The sequence below is a fragment of the Etheostoma spectabile genome, chromosome 16, assembly GCF_008692095.1.
Source record: "Etheostoma spectabile isolate EspeVRDwgs_2016 chromosome 16, UIUC_Espe_1.0, whole genome shotgun sequence".
NCBI classification, from domain to species: domain Eukaryota; kingdom Metazoa; phylum Chordata; class Actinopteri; order Perciformes; family Percidae; genus Etheostoma; species Etheostoma spectabile.
In genome coordinates, this window is record NC_045748.1 from 16,142,069 (window position 1) to 16,160,111 (window position 18,043).

Below are 18,043 nucleotides of genomic sequence, written 5' to 3' on the forward strand. Positions count from 1 at the left end.
TTAGTACTGAGCCAGAAAGGCCAACCCAGTTTTTCAATCGGTAATTAAAAGTAATATGTCATGGTTGACCGTGTCGAATGCAGCACAGAGATCAAGTAATACTAAGACTTAAGTTTTGCCACTGTCTGTGTTAAGGTGGATGTCATTAGCCGTCTCAGTGCTGTGGTGTGGTCGGAAACCCGAATGAAAGGTATAAAAACTGTTGTTTAGTGACAAGAAATGGTTGAGTTGTTGAAAAAACGCTTTTTCAATGATTTTAATTAAAAACGGAAGGTTTGATATCGGCCTATAGTTGCTTATTAGTGATGTGTCTAGATTGTTCTTTTTTAAGGGTGGCTTGATCACTGCAGTTTCCAGGGCCTGTGGAAAGATACCAGAAAGAAGAGACGTGTTCACAATCTGTAGAAGATCAGAAGCCAAACAATTGGAAACATTTTTGAAAACACCCATTGGCAGAATATCAAGGCAACAGGAGGAGGTTTTCAGATGTTGTATAATGTCCTCTAGGTTTTTATGTTTGATCGTATAAAATTCTGTCATATTGGAAGTAGTTTTTTTTTATATATATATACATTAATAATAATAATTATTATTATTATTTGTATCTGTGTACTATTTGTGTGTGTGTGTGTTTGTCCATCTCCAGGTGGGCTGTGGAGTGTCTTTACATTGGGTGGAGCTGGCAGCAAAGCCGGCATAGACCAGGAACACAACCCCTTACCTTTGTCAAATCAGAGCCTTCTGTTACTGCTGGTCCTAGCCAATTTGACAGACGGGCCTGACTGGCCCAACCCTTACCGCCAAGCTATTACTTGTTTCAGAAACACACAAGGTAATATTTTTGTTTATTTTAATCCATTGTACATATTTCAGAGTTGTTCATGTGTATGCCATGTATCAGAGGGTAGTGATGTAATAAAATAATACTCTTGATAATATTTACCCATCTAGACACATCGTCGCTGTCCGTGGAGCAACCTCACACTTTCCAAATCAATTTCAACAGTCTGTACACAGCTTTGTGTGAGCAGCAGCGCTCGGATCAGGCCACACTTCTACTGTACACCCTCCTTCACCAGAACACCAACATGAGGACATACATGCTCTCCAGAACCGATATGGACAATCTGGTGGGTGGGATCACAATGAAGAAAATTGTTAATCTACACACATGCATGCACATTCATTATTCCTGTCTTGGTCTGATATTTTGTTGTGTAGTTTATTGACAAGGTAAAACACATTATGCAGTCCTTCCTTACACACTTGGGTATGGCCATGAAATGGTTTCATCTGGGACCAATGCTAAGGCTCGGTAAACCGTGAGAATGTATGTAATGGCAGCTGGTGCTATTTTTTCCATGTGGGACAGTGCCAGTTATTCCTTACAGCAGAGTGAATGTACTGAGGCAGTTTAGTGAATGAAAATCAATCTTTTGCTCAGCAAGTCAGATGGTATCACATATGAGCATGGTAGACAGTCACATATGAGGCTCTTTCACACAGTGTAACACTAAATAATTTGGTTTTATTGAAAGGAGTGGATGTAGGAGTCATGTATATTGTTTAGCCTTTGTACAAGGTTTAAAAAGACTTGGGCATCTCAACTAAAACTAATAGCCAAATGTGCAGGAAATTACTTTAATCTACAATCAGATTTTGAAACTGCAGTATGTCAGTATGACCTTTCTGTGTTATTTTAATAAAATGTCGTCATTAGCGTGCGTGCGTGCGTGTGTGCGTGTGTGTGTGTGTGCGTGCGTGCGTGCGTGTGTGCGTGCGTGTGTGTGTGTGTGTGTGTGTGTGTGTGTCATTACTAATGAGTCTAGCCACAATAAAGCACCGTTGCACGACAGTGTAATGAGCTAACACTGCATCTGTATGGGTTCATCGCTCACTGTGCAAGCTACTAACTGCTTCCAATCGGACAGTATCATTCATAGAATGAAATCCTTTGCATACTGTTATCAGATCACTTTTACCATCTGCTTTGCATACTTCTGAATATAACATCTGCCTCCACCTATAGTTTGGCAGCCATAAATTAGTAAATGGTGTAAATGTATTCTCAACAAGCATCCGCAGTGCTGCTTTTACTGTTTCTTTTACTCGGTACTCACTCAGTATTTATGTAGTATGATTGCATTGGGCCAGAATCTTCCTTTCCGTGAAGATAATAATAAAAAGAATACATTTTTCATTGTACACACCTTATGTTTTGGTATTCAGCTTTTCAATAGCATCTGTCGCAAGATTTCTATTTTCCTTTTTGTCCTCACCGGCTGTTTGATTGTGGAATATTGTAACCAAGATTTAATTAATGCAATTTCTGTGTCTACACATACACACACATGCTGAGCTCTTCCTTCTGCACTCCCACTCTTCCTGTCAGGTGTTGCCCATCCTCGAAATCCTTTACCACGTGGAGGACAGAAATTCTCATCATGTCTACATGGCCCTCATTATCCTCCTCATCCTTACAGAGGATGATGCCTTCAATCGCTCCATCCATGAGGTGGTGGGTAGACAAAGTTTTAATGCACATTGTTCACATGTCAGGTGTTACCACTTCAACATTCCTTTAATTGCAGTGGCCGGGATAATCACAATAATTCCTGATGTTTTTACCAACTCATCTGAAATGTCTTATTTCTTAGTCTCTCTCCCTCTCGCAGGTATTGAAGAATGTCTCATGGTACACAGAGAGAACATTGACAGAGATCTCACTTGGCAGTTTGCTCATCCTGGTGGTCATCCGCACCATCCAATTCAACATGACCCGGACTAGAGTAAGTTTAAAACATATTCAAACGTACAGTTTGTTCACTTGCAAAGTAAACCGCTATGAATTCAGAACCCAAATAGTAATTAATCACATCCACATACCTCCCCAGGATAAATACCTCCACACCAACTGTCTTGCTGCACTTGCCAACATGTCAGCCCAGTTTCGTTGTCTCCACCAGTATGCTGCTCAGCGCATTATCAGGTGAGGACATATTGGAGGCGTACAATATACCAGAAGATGATATAAAATGTTAAATGGTAGCTTCTTTCTGCCGTTAATCCATTTTCGAGAGCTATTCTATCTTATTTTATAAAACCTATTCCAGCTCTGATCTTATTCTAGTAAAGTATTGCTTTGGACGAATATTAAAAGTGGTTAAAAACTAAAAGCAAAGTTGTCAAACACTGAAGTAAAGGTAAAGTTTTTATTGTGTAGTTCAGTACTGCCTTTTTGTCATTGAATAAGTTACCTTTAGTGGTTTGTTTAAATTAGAATCTGGATACTGACCTTTTTATATTTGACGGTCTTCATATCGATAAAATCACAGTAAATCAGATTTTATATCACAAAATTGATGCCTGTGTTGATATGATGAATAGATTGTTAAGGGATAAATTTACCAGACAGGGATGCCAGTTTTTAGTGAAAGTAAATACCATAAAATCCATTGTATATTGTTATATTGTCTCATGGCATTGTCATATCTGAATCTACATATCTCTGAAACTGTACTGAATGTGCTTCCTTTCTGGCTGACAGATGAATTTGAATGAATGAATTAAACTGACAACAATTGTGCATCCCAGAGAGAGAAACTGGGTCAAAAACATAAATCAGTTAATAAAGTGGGAGAAGATGGCACACCATCAAAACAGTAAATGTGTTTCAGCCAGAGCCCTCCCTCAGGGCGTGGATGAGGATATAGTAAGCCCAAACTAGAGCTATTGCACAGTTGATAACATGCTTTCTGACATCTTTGTAGTTTTGTGTACTGAAACCAGCAGCATAAGTAGCATACATCACACATTTAGCTGGTTTGTGTTTCAACTGTTTAATTGCTGCTATGAGTAAGTGGCAGGCTTCAACACAATCTTAATCTGTGTGAGGCAAGCAAAGACACGAAAGAGAGACGGAAATTGCCCAAAGACAAGGTTTTAATTCACACCCAAGCACACTCATTCATTTTAATGATCATTATAGTAACTTGAAAGTGGCTGCAGCAGAAGAGAGGAAGAAATTAAATATTGAGCAAGTGATCTGCCTGTGTAGAGAGAACATTATGTAACACTTGGGGTGGCAGTAGCTGAGTCCGTAGGAAGTTGGGTTGGGAACCGGAGGGTTGCTGGTTTAATTCCCAGTACGGACCAAAATACAGAGTGTGGATTGGTAGCTGAAGAGATGCCAGTTTATTACCTGGGCGCTGCCAGGTGCTCTTGACCAAGGCACCATACCCTGTCAGGGCGCTGGTCACTGGCACCCCACTAAAGTGTGTGTGTGTGTGTGTGTGTGTGTGTGTGTGTGTGTGTGTGTGTGTGTGTGTGTGTGTGTGTGTGTGTGTGTGTGTGTGTGTGTGTGTGTGTGTGTGTGTGTGTGTGTGTGTGTGTGTGTGTGTGTGTGTGTGTGTGTGTGTGTGTGTGTGTGTGTGTGTGTGTGTGTGTGTGTGTGTGTGTGTGTGTGTGTGGCCTATCCGTAATGATTTCTAACAAAGCAGAGTGTAAATTGTAATTTCCCCAATTGGATCAATAAACAGTATAAGTTGTTATTATTAAAGTCGAGGTAAATGAGAGAGAGAGTTTGGCTGACGAGGAGACAGAGGTCGAGAGGGCAAGGTCAAAAGCGCACACACAGAGTAATTTATGCCTGTTTGTTAACTCCAGGAAGGAAGGTTTTCTTCCCTGAAGACACACATTCACGCACATTCAAGGATCTTCTTATCTCGCTGCCTGTGTCTCTCTCCATATCTGTGACTCTCTGGTGTTTTGAGTCAGAGAGGAACACTGTCTGTGAATGTGTTCATGTCTGTCCTTTAGTGTAGAGCAACTGACTCCATGTCTGATGATGATAATGATGATGACTATGATGGCCAGGGTTGGGCTAAACTGACTGGCTGGCTAGATAAGGGGAATTTCCTGCCAGGAATTTCCAAATGTCTACCAGGCACTGCTGAACTCTGCTCCTTAATTAACTCTTTGAGACAATCATAGTGTGTGCCGTTTATTTACAGACAGCAGGTTGGGTTGGAATTTTTTACCACCACCTCGCATTTTACCTTATTATTTCTATTTATCCTCTCTTACCATCAATATTAACTTTCTGTTGCATTATGTCCTCCATATCCACAGTCTCCTCTGTCACCACACATGATCATGTGTTAGATTAATTCACTAGTTACTCCCTCAATTAATTGTTTACACGTCAGCAAATGGCAAAAGATGAAGTTTCCACAGCCCACAATGACGTCTTTAAAATGCCTTGTTTGGTCTGACCAACAGTCCATAGCTACAAAACTCTTATTATTATTTTGTTATTATTATACAAAAAATATTCACATTTGAGAAGCTGGAGCCTATTTTTTGTACTAGAATGACTGATTAAACGTGAAAATAGTTGCTTGTTAATTTCCTTTCATTCGAATAATCTGTTATTTAAGCATCTTTGGATCGTTTCAGCTGTAGTCTACAAGTCACTAACACAAACCTATTTATAGGCGCTTTTTCAATTTGTGGATGAAACAAATGTTTTTGGCAAAGAATATTGCCAAAAAGGGTTTTTACGCATGTCTGAGGTGTAAAAGTCTTAGACGTCAAAGTGTTAAATATATATGCAAAAATTGGTATTAATAAAGTTGATTGATGGACTAATCACATTTCAAATGCAAAACTTTTATAATTTTCATTTGAATCACGCAAGTCTTACAATGAATGTGTAAACATGCATACATATACATACAAATGTCCATATCCACGGTACATACCCACACACTGTGTGTGTCCAGATAAAAAAGAATCCTTTGAACTGGTAGAGACAGAGCACCTTTACATCTCCAGTGTGTCTGGGGGGGGATCCGTCTGTCGTTACTTCAGCCTCGTAACTGATTTTGGGATCAGGCCATCAGTGTGGAAATCCTTCTGTGTCGCTGTTTCCCGAGCGCTGTCCGTCACTGCCTCGGCCCAAATGAGGGATGTTATTGTGGGCAAATGTCCCAGGTGGAACTTGGTCGGTGGTCTTTCATTTGAAATAGAAAAAAACTGGCTAGAGAGTACAACAGGTCCCATTAAATAGTCGTGGCTAATAGGGCCTTTGACATAAGGTCTGTAGATAACAAGTAGACCTCCTCATAGCTGCTCAGATATCGCCATTCACCTATCATTCGGCCCATTAGCCTGGAGAAAGAATGCTGAGAGATTTTGTGTGTGTGTTTTCCAGTGCTGACAGATGGACAGGTGTAGCTCGAAAGGGGGCTTAGCTGAGCTCTGCATCAGAGTTTCCCTAGCCCTTTGCTGTCATTTAATTTAATTTATTCGTTAATTTTTTTTTTCCTTGATTGACACACAATTTAAGCATTCACCAGCCTCCGGGGCCTGAAAAGACTATTAAAAAGTTGTAATTAAAACAGAAGGTCATTAATAATTATGATGATAAACACCACATTGAATAAGATGAGATGTAATAAAGAGGTTAAAAAAAGAAAAATAATTTTCAACCAAATAGGAGACTTGTTTTTATATCTTTTTTTTTTTGTTGTTAGTTAAAAACACTCCAATTGTTCTTTGCACAGGCGCTACTCACTGAAGTTACTTTAAAAAAAAGTGTTTTCTCTAAAGTCTTTTGCGTGGCCACACGTTTGGTGAATCAGTTTACTGTTGCGTCAACATTATGCCATTAATAGTTTGTGTGTATATTGACCCACCCTATTGCTACCCAAGGTCGCCCAAGCATACTCTTGATGTATGTCTGTGTCCAGCCATCAAATTCAATAATGCAGTCCCATCCAGACAACCGAGTGTGGCGCGTGCGCACGCACACACACACACACACACACACACACACACACACACACACACACACACACACACACACACACACACACACACAAAGGGTAAAGTCAGTCTGTCACCTGTCACCTACAAACACACACAAATCTTCAAGTAACTAAGGCTGCAACCTGTGCAGGCCAAATACAAGCCAGGTTTAAAAAAAAAGGGGTTGTGATTGTAAATGAATGGTTGATTAAGCACAATGTTTAGTATTTTGACACATCATTTCTAAAACTGTCTCCTGCCAATTTCATGATTATTATTATTATTATTATTCCAAAAGTAATTATTATTCTTTATTTCAAAGGGCTCATTTAGAAAGCAAAACAGTCCCGTCTCGAATAATAATTTCCTTCTTCAGTTAAAGGCCACTGTTTGTGTATTTAAAGCACATTAGTTACTGATCAACATGTGCAGTGTGACGACTGTGTTTGGGTTCTTTGCTGAAGTGTATCATTCACTCGTCGTTGCTGCTTTCACTCCTGTTCCCTCTCTGTGTCTCCTCGCAGTTGTTGCTTTGCTTTCCAAAAAGCACAACAAGGTTTGGAGCAGGCAACACAGTCTCTGAGAGGCAGACAGGGAGACAACACGCCTTGCTGACTATGTGAGTAACACACACACACACACACACACACACACACACACACACACCCACCAAACACACACACCACACACACACCACACACACACACACACCCACCCACACACTCTCCTCTCTTCTCTCTCTCTCTCTCTCTCTCTCTCTCTCTCTCTCTCTCTCTCTCGCTTCTTCTCTCCTCTCTCTCTCTCTCCTCTCTCTCTCTCTCTCTCTCTCCTCTCTCTCTCTCTCTCTCTCTCTCTCCTCTCTTCCCCCCCCCACCGGCAATCAGTTAATGGGCAGTTGCCAAATTATATCTACTTGGATAACGTACAGACGTTGACATGGGTGTTTGGGACAGTTTAGTGAGTGTGAGGTTACGTGTAGTAGCATGGATTTTGATTTTAGTTTTTTTTGTTTAGCATTTTTAAAATTTGATCTACCAAGAATTATCATCCATCAATCTATTGTGATGAGTCAGTAGTTACTAAAGACCATTGTTTCGTAAGAAGACAAGATTTTGGGAAATGTGATCAGCAAGGTGTGTCACTTCCTTGCTGATAGAAGATCAATACCACTCTGAGCTTAGCAAAAAGACTTATGTTCATGTATGGGAATATATTACTGTTATATGTAGAAATAGACCCATGTATGACCCCTATAAAATCGTCATTGTCATTTTTTTACATCAGTTTTTGTTTGGATTGAACAAACGAGAGATAACATTTTATTGATGAGCTTTATAGGTGCTCGTAGGCAGATTTTTCTACCTTTGAATGGAGTCAGGCTAGCTGTTCCAGTCAACCAGCTGCTGGCTGAAGCTTCATATTTAGCATAAAGATGTGACAGTGGTATTGAACTTCTCATCTAAATTAACCCTATTGCTATTTTTACCCCAACATTTTATAATGGTTTGAAAAACAAGCAATCATCAGAATATTTAAATACAAAGCTGTAACCAGCAAAATGCTAAATGTTCGGTTCATCAACCAATGTATTAATCGGCTTTTTTTTTAAGTGAACAAGAAAAAAACACAATGATGTGTGTGTGCTGCTTTGTAGCATCTCCTCTATCATGGATTTTGAAATATGTTTCAATGTTTCTCTTAGTCTGCTGTAAAAGACTGAGACAAGGCCACATTTTGCTCCCGGCCCCCGTTAAGTCGACCAGTTTAGGCGCTCAGCGGGATTCATTTGAGGATGTGGTGCACAGTTTGATGCTGGATCTACATTTAAATTGAAGGCCTGTTACTGCAGAACCAGCATTGAGTCGCAATATGCAGCTCTGTCTACTCCAATCCTTTGTCTTCTTCTCATTACTTTTTCAGTTCACATCCCACACATTTAATATGTACTGAAATGGATTCTTCACTTGTAGAGTAATATTTGATGAAAGTGTTTTTTTTGTTTGTTTTTTTTTAAATTGGATGATAAAATCCATCATTCTCTGAAACATCAGTGTTTATCTGAAATTGAAATCTCAACAGCACCCCAGCAGTGACTAAGTGGCAGAGCTTAAACCAATAGATTTAAAATGATGTTTTCCCAATGCAGTGAACTAAGTATCTATAGATCTTGTTCGTACACCACACCGGGCCAATGAGTACACGCTGTTGACTATTGACTGTAAAACTGTCTGTATTGTGTTTAGATTATTTTTTTCTTCTTCTCAGTCTGGCTGTCTCATTCGATTTGCATTGTCCTAGACAAGTGTGTGTGTGCGTAAACATACTTGTGTGTTTGGGGCTTGGAGATGTATTAGGAGGTCCCCCTTAGATACCCTTAGGTGCCGTGGAAACGTGAGTGTATTTGAGTGCTCTTTCAACCATGTAGCGACTATCTGATGAGGCCCCCTTATAAGCAGACATCTATGCACACGTAAACACACACCCATAAAAACATATATAATGCAATTATCCATCTTTGTTTTGATGCTTTCTTCCTCCAGGGCTTCTTTTAATGCTCTGTTTTATTTACACCCATGCATAAACACCCACTGTATATGACTGAAGGTGGAAAAGAAAAACATAAAAACGGATTACTTTGCCTTGGTTATATCTTCTCTGTTGAAAATATTGGTCCAGCCAGCTGTTTACACAGGAGCGTGCGCTTGGAGTGAACATAATAATAGTGACAACAATAATAAGACAAATACACCCACACACAGTGAGGGATCGTTGGGTAAGGTGGACTACACAACAGCGCTCCTGCTTTTGGTGTAGTTCCAATGTGTTGCTCAAGGGCATTAGACACATTTCTAGTAGGATTATATCATGGGAATTTTACGAGGGTTTTTTCCATAGAAAAGTGTCTAACATCCAGTCTGGGTCATAGGCTAGTAAGGCAGAACTGGTCAACTTTTCTGATACAGCTGTTTATCCTTGAGCTTAGACTATACTAACTCAATATGACATTGGTTCCCATGTCTTCAAGGGTTCCTGTGACTTATTGTTCAACTTTTAGCTTTATTGACATCTCTTGATTAAAAGGAACATATTGTATTGTTTGCCTTCTGAGCATGTGCACACATAACACCTACTTCGAGATATAAATTCAGTTTAATTGTGTCTTGGACAGCAGAATCAGCTTTTCACACGTATTTGGTTGTAAACATCTTGGTCTTTGTCAGTGGTGCTTCTGCGCATATGGCAAAGCCTTGTAAGGTCCCTTTTCAGAAGGCTTTGGAAGTCGGAATGAATTGTAGTATGTGGTAAATACTTAAACTTGTTGTTTTTGACCAAATGCCTGCAAAACTAGTGACATTCTTATCAGCAGTTGTACTTTGGTTTAGCAAATGTTAGTATGCTAACACGCTAAACATGTTAGCATTGTCCTTGTGAGCATGTTTGGATGTTAAGTTATCATTTAGCTCAATGCACTACTGTCTCCAAGTACTGCCTCACAGAGCTGCTTGTTTATTTTTATTAGAATTGAAGTGTGGCATAGATATAGGGTTTCAAATGTAGATTTTATCTGTAAGGATGCTACAAACAGTTCATTTTCATCATCCATTAATTTGCATTGTTTTATTATTTGATTATATATAATTTTGTCCAAGCTTGTTTTGTCCAAGCAGCCTTCCACAAACTTTTATTCAGTTTACATAAAACAAAGCAAAGCAGCAAATATTGCGATTATGTTGCTGGAACTAGACAATTTTGGCATTTTTACTTGTTTAATTTAAATGAATAACTATTTTTCTGACTTTTTCTTCTTACTAACCATTATGCTGCAGTGAATTTTACATGGGATTATTTATTTTTGTCCCATTCTATCCCATTGTGTGATGTCTTAGTGTGTGCCACAATGAGGATTTAAAGTGTCTTTGCATATAGACTCAATTTTAAGCAAATATCTGACTCTTTTTTTTTGTAAATCTTTTCAGAATTTAATTTAAAAACACTCAGTCATCACAGTCAGCAAAAACAAAATGACATAACACAAAAATAAGTAGGAAAGTAACAATCCAAACGGGAAGAAATAAAAAGATAAAGAAATAAAGAAGTGACGTACTTGCAAACCCTATCAAAGATGCTGACGGCAGGAGTTCTAAAAAGAACTAATTAATCTTGAATAGACAACAGCCATTAAAATACCTTTCCTATTTTTTTTACCAAACCAAGAGACTCAAAGTGCATGTCGGTCTCAATTTGGAATCATTTAAAACAAGGTGTTTATTTGGGAAAGAAATCTTTGAAAATGGAATTTACCTAACAAAATGAAGAGATTTGCATAAATTGCTATCTTTACATTCAGAATATGTAATAATATGTTTCCCTTCAAGTGTGATTGTATGTGTTGTTTTAGATACTATATCATTTTCAAAACTCTTCCAGAATGTGCAACTATCTGGCTCATTCGTTCATAGAAATGGAGGAATGAGGTCATAGATAAACAATAAACAGTTGGTTTAAAACGTTTTATACAATGGCAAATAGGAAAGGACATGTATTCCACACAAGTGAAGTTAAAGAAAGAAGTTTAAAACATTATCTACGAGATAAACATTAGCTGACCAGCCATTTACTTCTACCCTCCGTCATCATCAGTCTGAAACTAGCTTTTCATATTAGGCCAATTATAATAACCTCACACACTGGCCACGGTTCTAAGGTTTGGCTTTGGTGACCTCTAGAATAAGTTGTGCCAACTCCTTTTTTTTCTCCATCGCTGGCTCTCCTTTTCTCCTCCAGTAGAAGTGAAGAATGTGTCTGTGTAATTGAAAGCAGCCTTCTCTGGTGTTATTCACAAACTCTCATCTTAACATGGGAAGTTTAGGGAGCTATAGGGAGAGATATAATGGAACAGAACATGAGGAGAAAAGAAGAACGATAGAAATGGGAGAAACAACCAGGAGGAGAGGAGATGAGGAGCGTTTGAAGAGAGGGTGGGCTTGTGATGGGCATCTGGAAACAATGTAATGTTGCTGAGTCTCGCTCTGGAGAGAGAACTAATGTTTGTTTAATGTGAGATTGCCCTGGACATGTAATTGCTCTCTTTTACGAGGGAGGAGGATGTGAAAAAGCAACGTCAAATGCTCTAAGCTGTGGGTTAAAGCTTGGCTCATTCTGCTTATGTCTTAATGTCTCCCTCTGTTTTCTCTTTCTCCTCTTCTATTTACTCCCTCTTTATGTCTGCCTCTTGGTCTCTCTCTCTCTCTCTCTCTCTCTCTCTCTCTCTCTCTCTCTCTCTCTCTCTCCACCCACCCATCTGTATGGTTTGAGCTGCTGTGTCTGGTTAGTGTCAGGAAGAAAGAGTGAAGGGTAAGGGCCCTTGAGCCCCCAAGGGACAGCCAGAGGCTCCCAGTCCAAGCAGGGCAACCCTCTCGGGGCCCCACCCCTGCTCTCTGCAGCCTCTGCACCTCTGATTGCACATGTTGTTGTTTTTCTTCTTGCCCTTTGGGATAAGTGCAGTGACATGCAGTATGTGCTCATGCACACACACAAACAAACAAACAAACATAAAACAAGAAAGTATGTGATATTGCATTGGGATGTGTGTTACTGTTTATGCTCCGAGCCAGTGGTAGTAGTAATATTACTTCTGTGCCTCTTCATCTGTTTACTGTTGCACATTGCTGGGAAAAGTCTACAATCACACACACACACACACACACACACACACACACACACACACACACACACAGAGAGAGAGAGAGCCAGACGCATATTGGACCACCCTGTCTATGTGTTTATGTGCGCTGCTTTAGTCGCAATCTGTGATCTCTTTTTAATAGCCAGAGAGACACATGAATTAGCTGTGCAGCACCATTCCTTTTGTTTAGGGAAGAAGCAGAGCCCAAGGATATATCAAGAGATAATAAACATTATGCCTTCTGTTTATTATCAGGCCTTCCAGGAAATTTGTATTAGGCTACAAAATAGTTTTGCAAAATCCACAGTTTTTCTATTAATGCTACAATAGCTCCTAGATGGCTATAGCTGCTGATTCATGTACAGTCTCTGAAATATGTAGGTGAACATATCATTTAAACCAAACCTTTTTTTCTTCCTTTTTCTTTCAATTTTTCATTCCCTTGAGTGTGTTTACATTTTCAGTCGGTGACTCAAACACACTTGTGCTTACTTATGTTATATAATTAATATTTCAGACTTCAATGTCCCATATCTCTTTTCTTTTATTGTAGTGGTTGAGCTCTTGTCTCTTGTACATGGGACAAGATTGCTCTCACACCAGGGTGGAAAAAATATTTAAGTATAAACCCATGTATCCTAACTGTAATTTCCCCAGTGTAGCGTTTTCAAGTAGTGCATAAATATTTAATAAATACGTATGTATAATGTACAGTGCTGCTCATAAATTTATGAACCAATGCTAAAGTTGACTAAAAAGAGGAATAAAAAATTCATCTTATGGAAATTGATATTAATGCCTTAATTAAAAAAAATAGGAAAAATTCAACTTTAAGGACACCAATTTTCGTTTTGAATGAATAACGTATCATAAATAAATAAATTTTCTTCCTTAAACTGCAGGGGACATAGGTACACACAACCCTATGGTGAATTCTCATAGAGGCAGGCAGCTTTTTATTTTAAAGGCCAGATATTTCATGGATCCAGGATACTATATGCATCCTGATAAAGTTCCCTTGGCCTTTGGAATTGAAATAGACACACACACACACCCGCACACACACACACACAAACAAAACCATCCAGCCTACTGATATGTGCAAATGGAAATAATGTACAGTATGTTTTTATTTGCAAATAGAGTGGGCAAGTGAAGTATTGAAGACCACATTTTAACACATTCTGCTTCCAGGTGAGAACACGCGTACTTGGAGCTGTCAACTTCTGATCGGATAACTTGGATTTGATTTTAATACCAGGTGCAAATGCAGCCTAATTCCACGGTGCTGATGGAGACTCTGAAACTAAATTATGTGCAAGGGCAGAGATCAGTGTGTCCCTTCATACATGGTTTATCTGAAAGTAGGAATTGATTAATTGAAGTATCAATTATGCTGTCACATTTCTTACTTTTTCTTTATTTATTAAATGGAGAACACACATTCCTAGAGCTGTCCACTTGTGATTGGGTCACTTAGATCTGAATTTATTACCAGGTGGAAAGGGAGCCATATGCCTTTAAACTCAGGGATCAAACTGGACTTCCTGATATTTCATTTTGTCACCGATAACTTAAAGCAACACATCGTCATTAATGCAGCCCCTTGGGGAAAAAAGTAACACAAGGCTGTTTTTGGTCTGACCTCTCACTGAGGTGTTGTTTGTAAAAAATGCCAGTAAAAGGGGTTTAATAAAGCCACCCGTACAAAATGAACTAAACTCAAGGTGTACTGAAGAAAAGTCTTTGGTGGTCTTTAGAAAAGTTAACACTGAATAAAATAATCTATAATGAGTTCAAAATGTATAAATTCTACGTAACCTCTTAGACTGATGCCCTTTATGTTGCTCATTATCCTATCCTCTCAGTCTCAATAAAAGTCTGTCCCCTTGTGTTCCTCTCATTAAGTCAGTATCCTGCGGGGAGCTGACTTCCTCACTGACCCCCTTTTTAGTCTCTTATCTTCTGAATTTCTTTCCTCACCTGCCTAGTGAAGATGATATTAGACCTAGTTGTTGGTTTACTTGTTAGCCTGTCTCTCTATATATCTGTCAGCCTCTTATCTTCTCTCCTCTTTCGCTCCGATTTTTTCTGTGTTTATCCCTGGGCAGCAGGTGTTCCGGGGTCCTAATGATTGTCTGCTTCCTAATGGTAATTAGGGCAGCCCCGCTGAGCTCTGGTCTTTTCCTGATCCAGGCACAGCAAAACAAAGCACAGCTAGCAGCAAATCAATTAGCACTGCCCACCTATCTGCCAGAGTGCTGTTGCAGCTGTTGGCGTCATCTTTTTTATCGACATCACTGCTGTGATGCCCCCCACCACACCCGTGCTGTTACTGCTTGCCAAGTCTTTGAGAGATTGTGTGCTCATTTGAACTGATAATAAGGTGTCTGTCTGCAAACATGCTGGACATCCCCTCCAAACAGACAGTGATGCAGCGATTGTCCAACACAGTCTTTCCTAAACACATCCCTGTGTGTGTGTGTGTGTGTGTGTGTGTGTGTGTGTGTGTGTGTGTGTGTGTGTGTGTGTGTGTGTGTGTGTGTGTGTGTGTGTGTGTGTGTGTGTGTGTGTGTGTGTGTGTGTGTGTGGTGGTGGTCACAAAGATGTTTTTGAGGTTATGGAGTAATAAGAGGCTGCCTGGGTGCAGTGTTCTACAAAATGGGTGTGATTATGACGTGGCCGTGGTACCATAACGCAGGTCAGACAATGACCCATTTAAAAAGACTGGACAAGCTGCCGCTACTCAGCCAGTCTGACCCTCTCTTGTCTGTCTGTGGTGTTTTTTTTTCTTTCTTATTTATCTTTTCTATTCAAACCCTCCCTCTTGTTTTGCCCTTTATAATATTATATCAAGGACAAAAAAATCCAAATTTTCTTTCTATTTCTGATTAATGGTGTGCATTCTAAAACGATTAAAACCTCTGTCTTACAGGTGCAGCTTTTAACTCTCTCTTTTTGCTAGTGTGTGTATTTGTGTTTATCTCCATGCCCTTGTCTTTCTCAGTACTCTTTCTTAATATGTCTGGTTTGTCTGCCCTGCAACAGCCTGCAGTGTGCAGCGGGGCCAGCCAGGGAATCACTAAGCTATTGGTTTAATGATGCCAGCTCCTACTTTACAGGGATTTACATGTCTGTGTCTCTAAACACCCTTTCCACACAAACAAACATGCGTAAAAACATGGAATGGTATGAAAGGGCATCTAGACACACACACACACACACACACACACACACACACACACACACACACACCACACACACACACACACCACACAGATGTAGTGCCGACAGTGTCCTTTTCAGGCACTGATTGCATCTGCGAACTCTGTAATTTTCCTTCTCCGATAGCAAATGTCAAACATACCTGCAGACATAACACATGTGTCCTCAGCATGTTGACGAATTAACAGCAGAATCAGACGGTTGAAAGAAAGCACGCAAACACAAAGCCGTAAAGTAAGGCAGGATTATTGAGACTAATGATATAGCTCATGTCTGAGGCCTGTGTTTTCCTGGGTGGAGAGAAGACATTAAATAGTGGCATGAGTGGCTGTGACTAAATGACAATGCAGCAGGCTGGAAAATAGCACATGACTGGAGGAGAAGGAGCAGAACAGAGAAGGGAAGGAAAAATGAGGTAGGGGAGCAAGAGAAAGAAAGGAAAGGCTGTAATGGTTTCATGCAGTCATATAAACACGTAAGGTGTTTTCGGGCTGTCGAGCTGATACATTTTCGGGAAAAACAAGTGTGAGAGAACACAGTAAGAGGAGGAGGAGCCAACATATTTAAATCCTGTCTGAGTTTCAAGTAGACCATGGCCCTCTTAATCTCATCCACTTGACAAACATACACACAGGGCCAGGCAGACGTCTAGCTAGCCTATTTTCATGTGACCTGAATTCCCCAGTGTGGCATTTCTTTTCTGCCAGGCTAATCTCATTAAGCTGGGTACAGAGCTAGAGAACAAACACACTAGGCATCTCATCTTTTCTCTGCTCCTTTTGTCTCTTCTTCATTGCATTCACTTTCTCCATCATCTCCATCAACTAACCCCCACACTCCATTCTTCTATGGTTTCATTTTGTTGCTGTCTTCCTTCCTCTGTCGCCTCCTCCTCCCACTCAGTTGTCTTCCATATCTGTGCCTGCTTTCTGTCTAATTATGGCGTGCCACTGTGGAGCAGGTCTATCTAGGCAGTAGAGTCGAGCCCAGAGAGCCACCTCTGCTTCCAGACGCACAATCAATCCTCATTATAGCCAGCTCTCCTGCTGTCCACTTGTCTCTTCAGGTCTGCCTACCGCACACCTTTGTCTACCAGCCTGGAAATGAATGCCTTTGTGTGGCAAGCCTGAATCAAGTCAACTTACAACAGAATACAGTTATAAAAAATTATCCTTATCCCCCTGGTTACTTTCAGGGGGTGATTGTTTGTTCATGTGCATGAGCTTGTGCATACACTTATGTGTTGTTAAAAAAGGCCCACAGCAAGCAAAGTTATTTGTAAGATAAGGACTTGTATCTGAAGCAAGGCACCGAAGATGGAGTATAAAATAATACTACAGGCAGTTCTGTTACAGATGGTTAGCCCAGATTGGAGGTAGAATCTCAGCTTTCAATCAGCTTGTCGCAGCAGTCTCGCTGAGCTGCTGTTTTGAATCTGGTCTTAGCTGGTATTAACAAATTCTTAGTCAAAACACGTCGTCATCCGAGCAATGATGTTTGTGATGAAAATGAATCCTTAAGGAGAAGTCTTGCGATTGAGAACATAAAAGCCCATATCCTTTTCAATGAAAGTTGTTTGTTTTTTCCATAGTAACGTGGCTAAACAGATTCCTGTATGTGCTTTATTACACTTTTTTAAGGTTTTAAATCTTACTTTTTTAAAGTTTTAAATATGTCTCATAGCGCATAAGAAACAAGATTTTTTTTTTATTCTTCTTTTTACCATAAAGCTTTACTGATTTTTACATCTATACATTAAACCAGTTAACTCAGCACCTGATTCTAATGTATTTAACAGAATTTACTATACTTGCAGGGGAATACACCTTTCTCTCATTTTAAGCCTGAAGTGAGGCAGGATGTAACCCAGAGGAAGTTGCTGATGAGTACTCTCTAAGGCGAGGCTTCCTGTAAAGCAAAGATGGCAATTCAAGAAACTGGCTGAACCTGTCAGTTAAGCTTATAATTAAGTTCTTTATTTAATACAGAATCCTACAATTTGTACAATGATGCAGTAGCGTCGTCATAATGTTTAGCTTTTTTCTAGCGTCTACCTTTTTAAATTTCACAGTCCCTTTCTAAGCTACTGTCACATCATGGTCGATAGTACACAGTCTGCATTTTATTGCTAGTAGCTGAAGAGCGGTGGTGTGTATGTAAATTGATGTCCACACACACACACTGCAGGATTATAATTGTTAGATTTCATTTTTTATATATTTGTTTTACATAGCTAGAACAGTCTGGTAAGTTCAGAAAATTACATTACTTTACTGTAATGCAGCCAAACCAGGTGAAGACAACACTTACCATATTACGATA

At 39.7% G+C, this 18,043-nt stretch overlaps 1 protein-coding gene across 1 annotated transcript in view; it reads left to right on the plus strand.

Annotated features, from left to right (window-relative positions):
* Positions 1–18,043, plus strand: part of dym (dymeclin) — a 53,129-nt gene that overhangs the window by 18,850 nt on the left and 16,236 nt on the right. Inside the window, 8 exon segments of the mRNA XM_032539984.1 lie at positions 647–832; positions 952–1,130; positions 2,393–2,518; positions 2,676–2,789; positions 2,895–2,989; positions 6,071–6,072; positions 7,335–7,364; positions 7,367–7,415. Coding sequence (XP_032395875.1) covers positions 647–832; positions 952–1,130; positions 2,393–2,518; positions 2,676–2,789; positions 2,895–2,989; positions 6,071–6,072; positions 7,335–7,364; positions 7,367–7,415 — 781 coding nt within the window.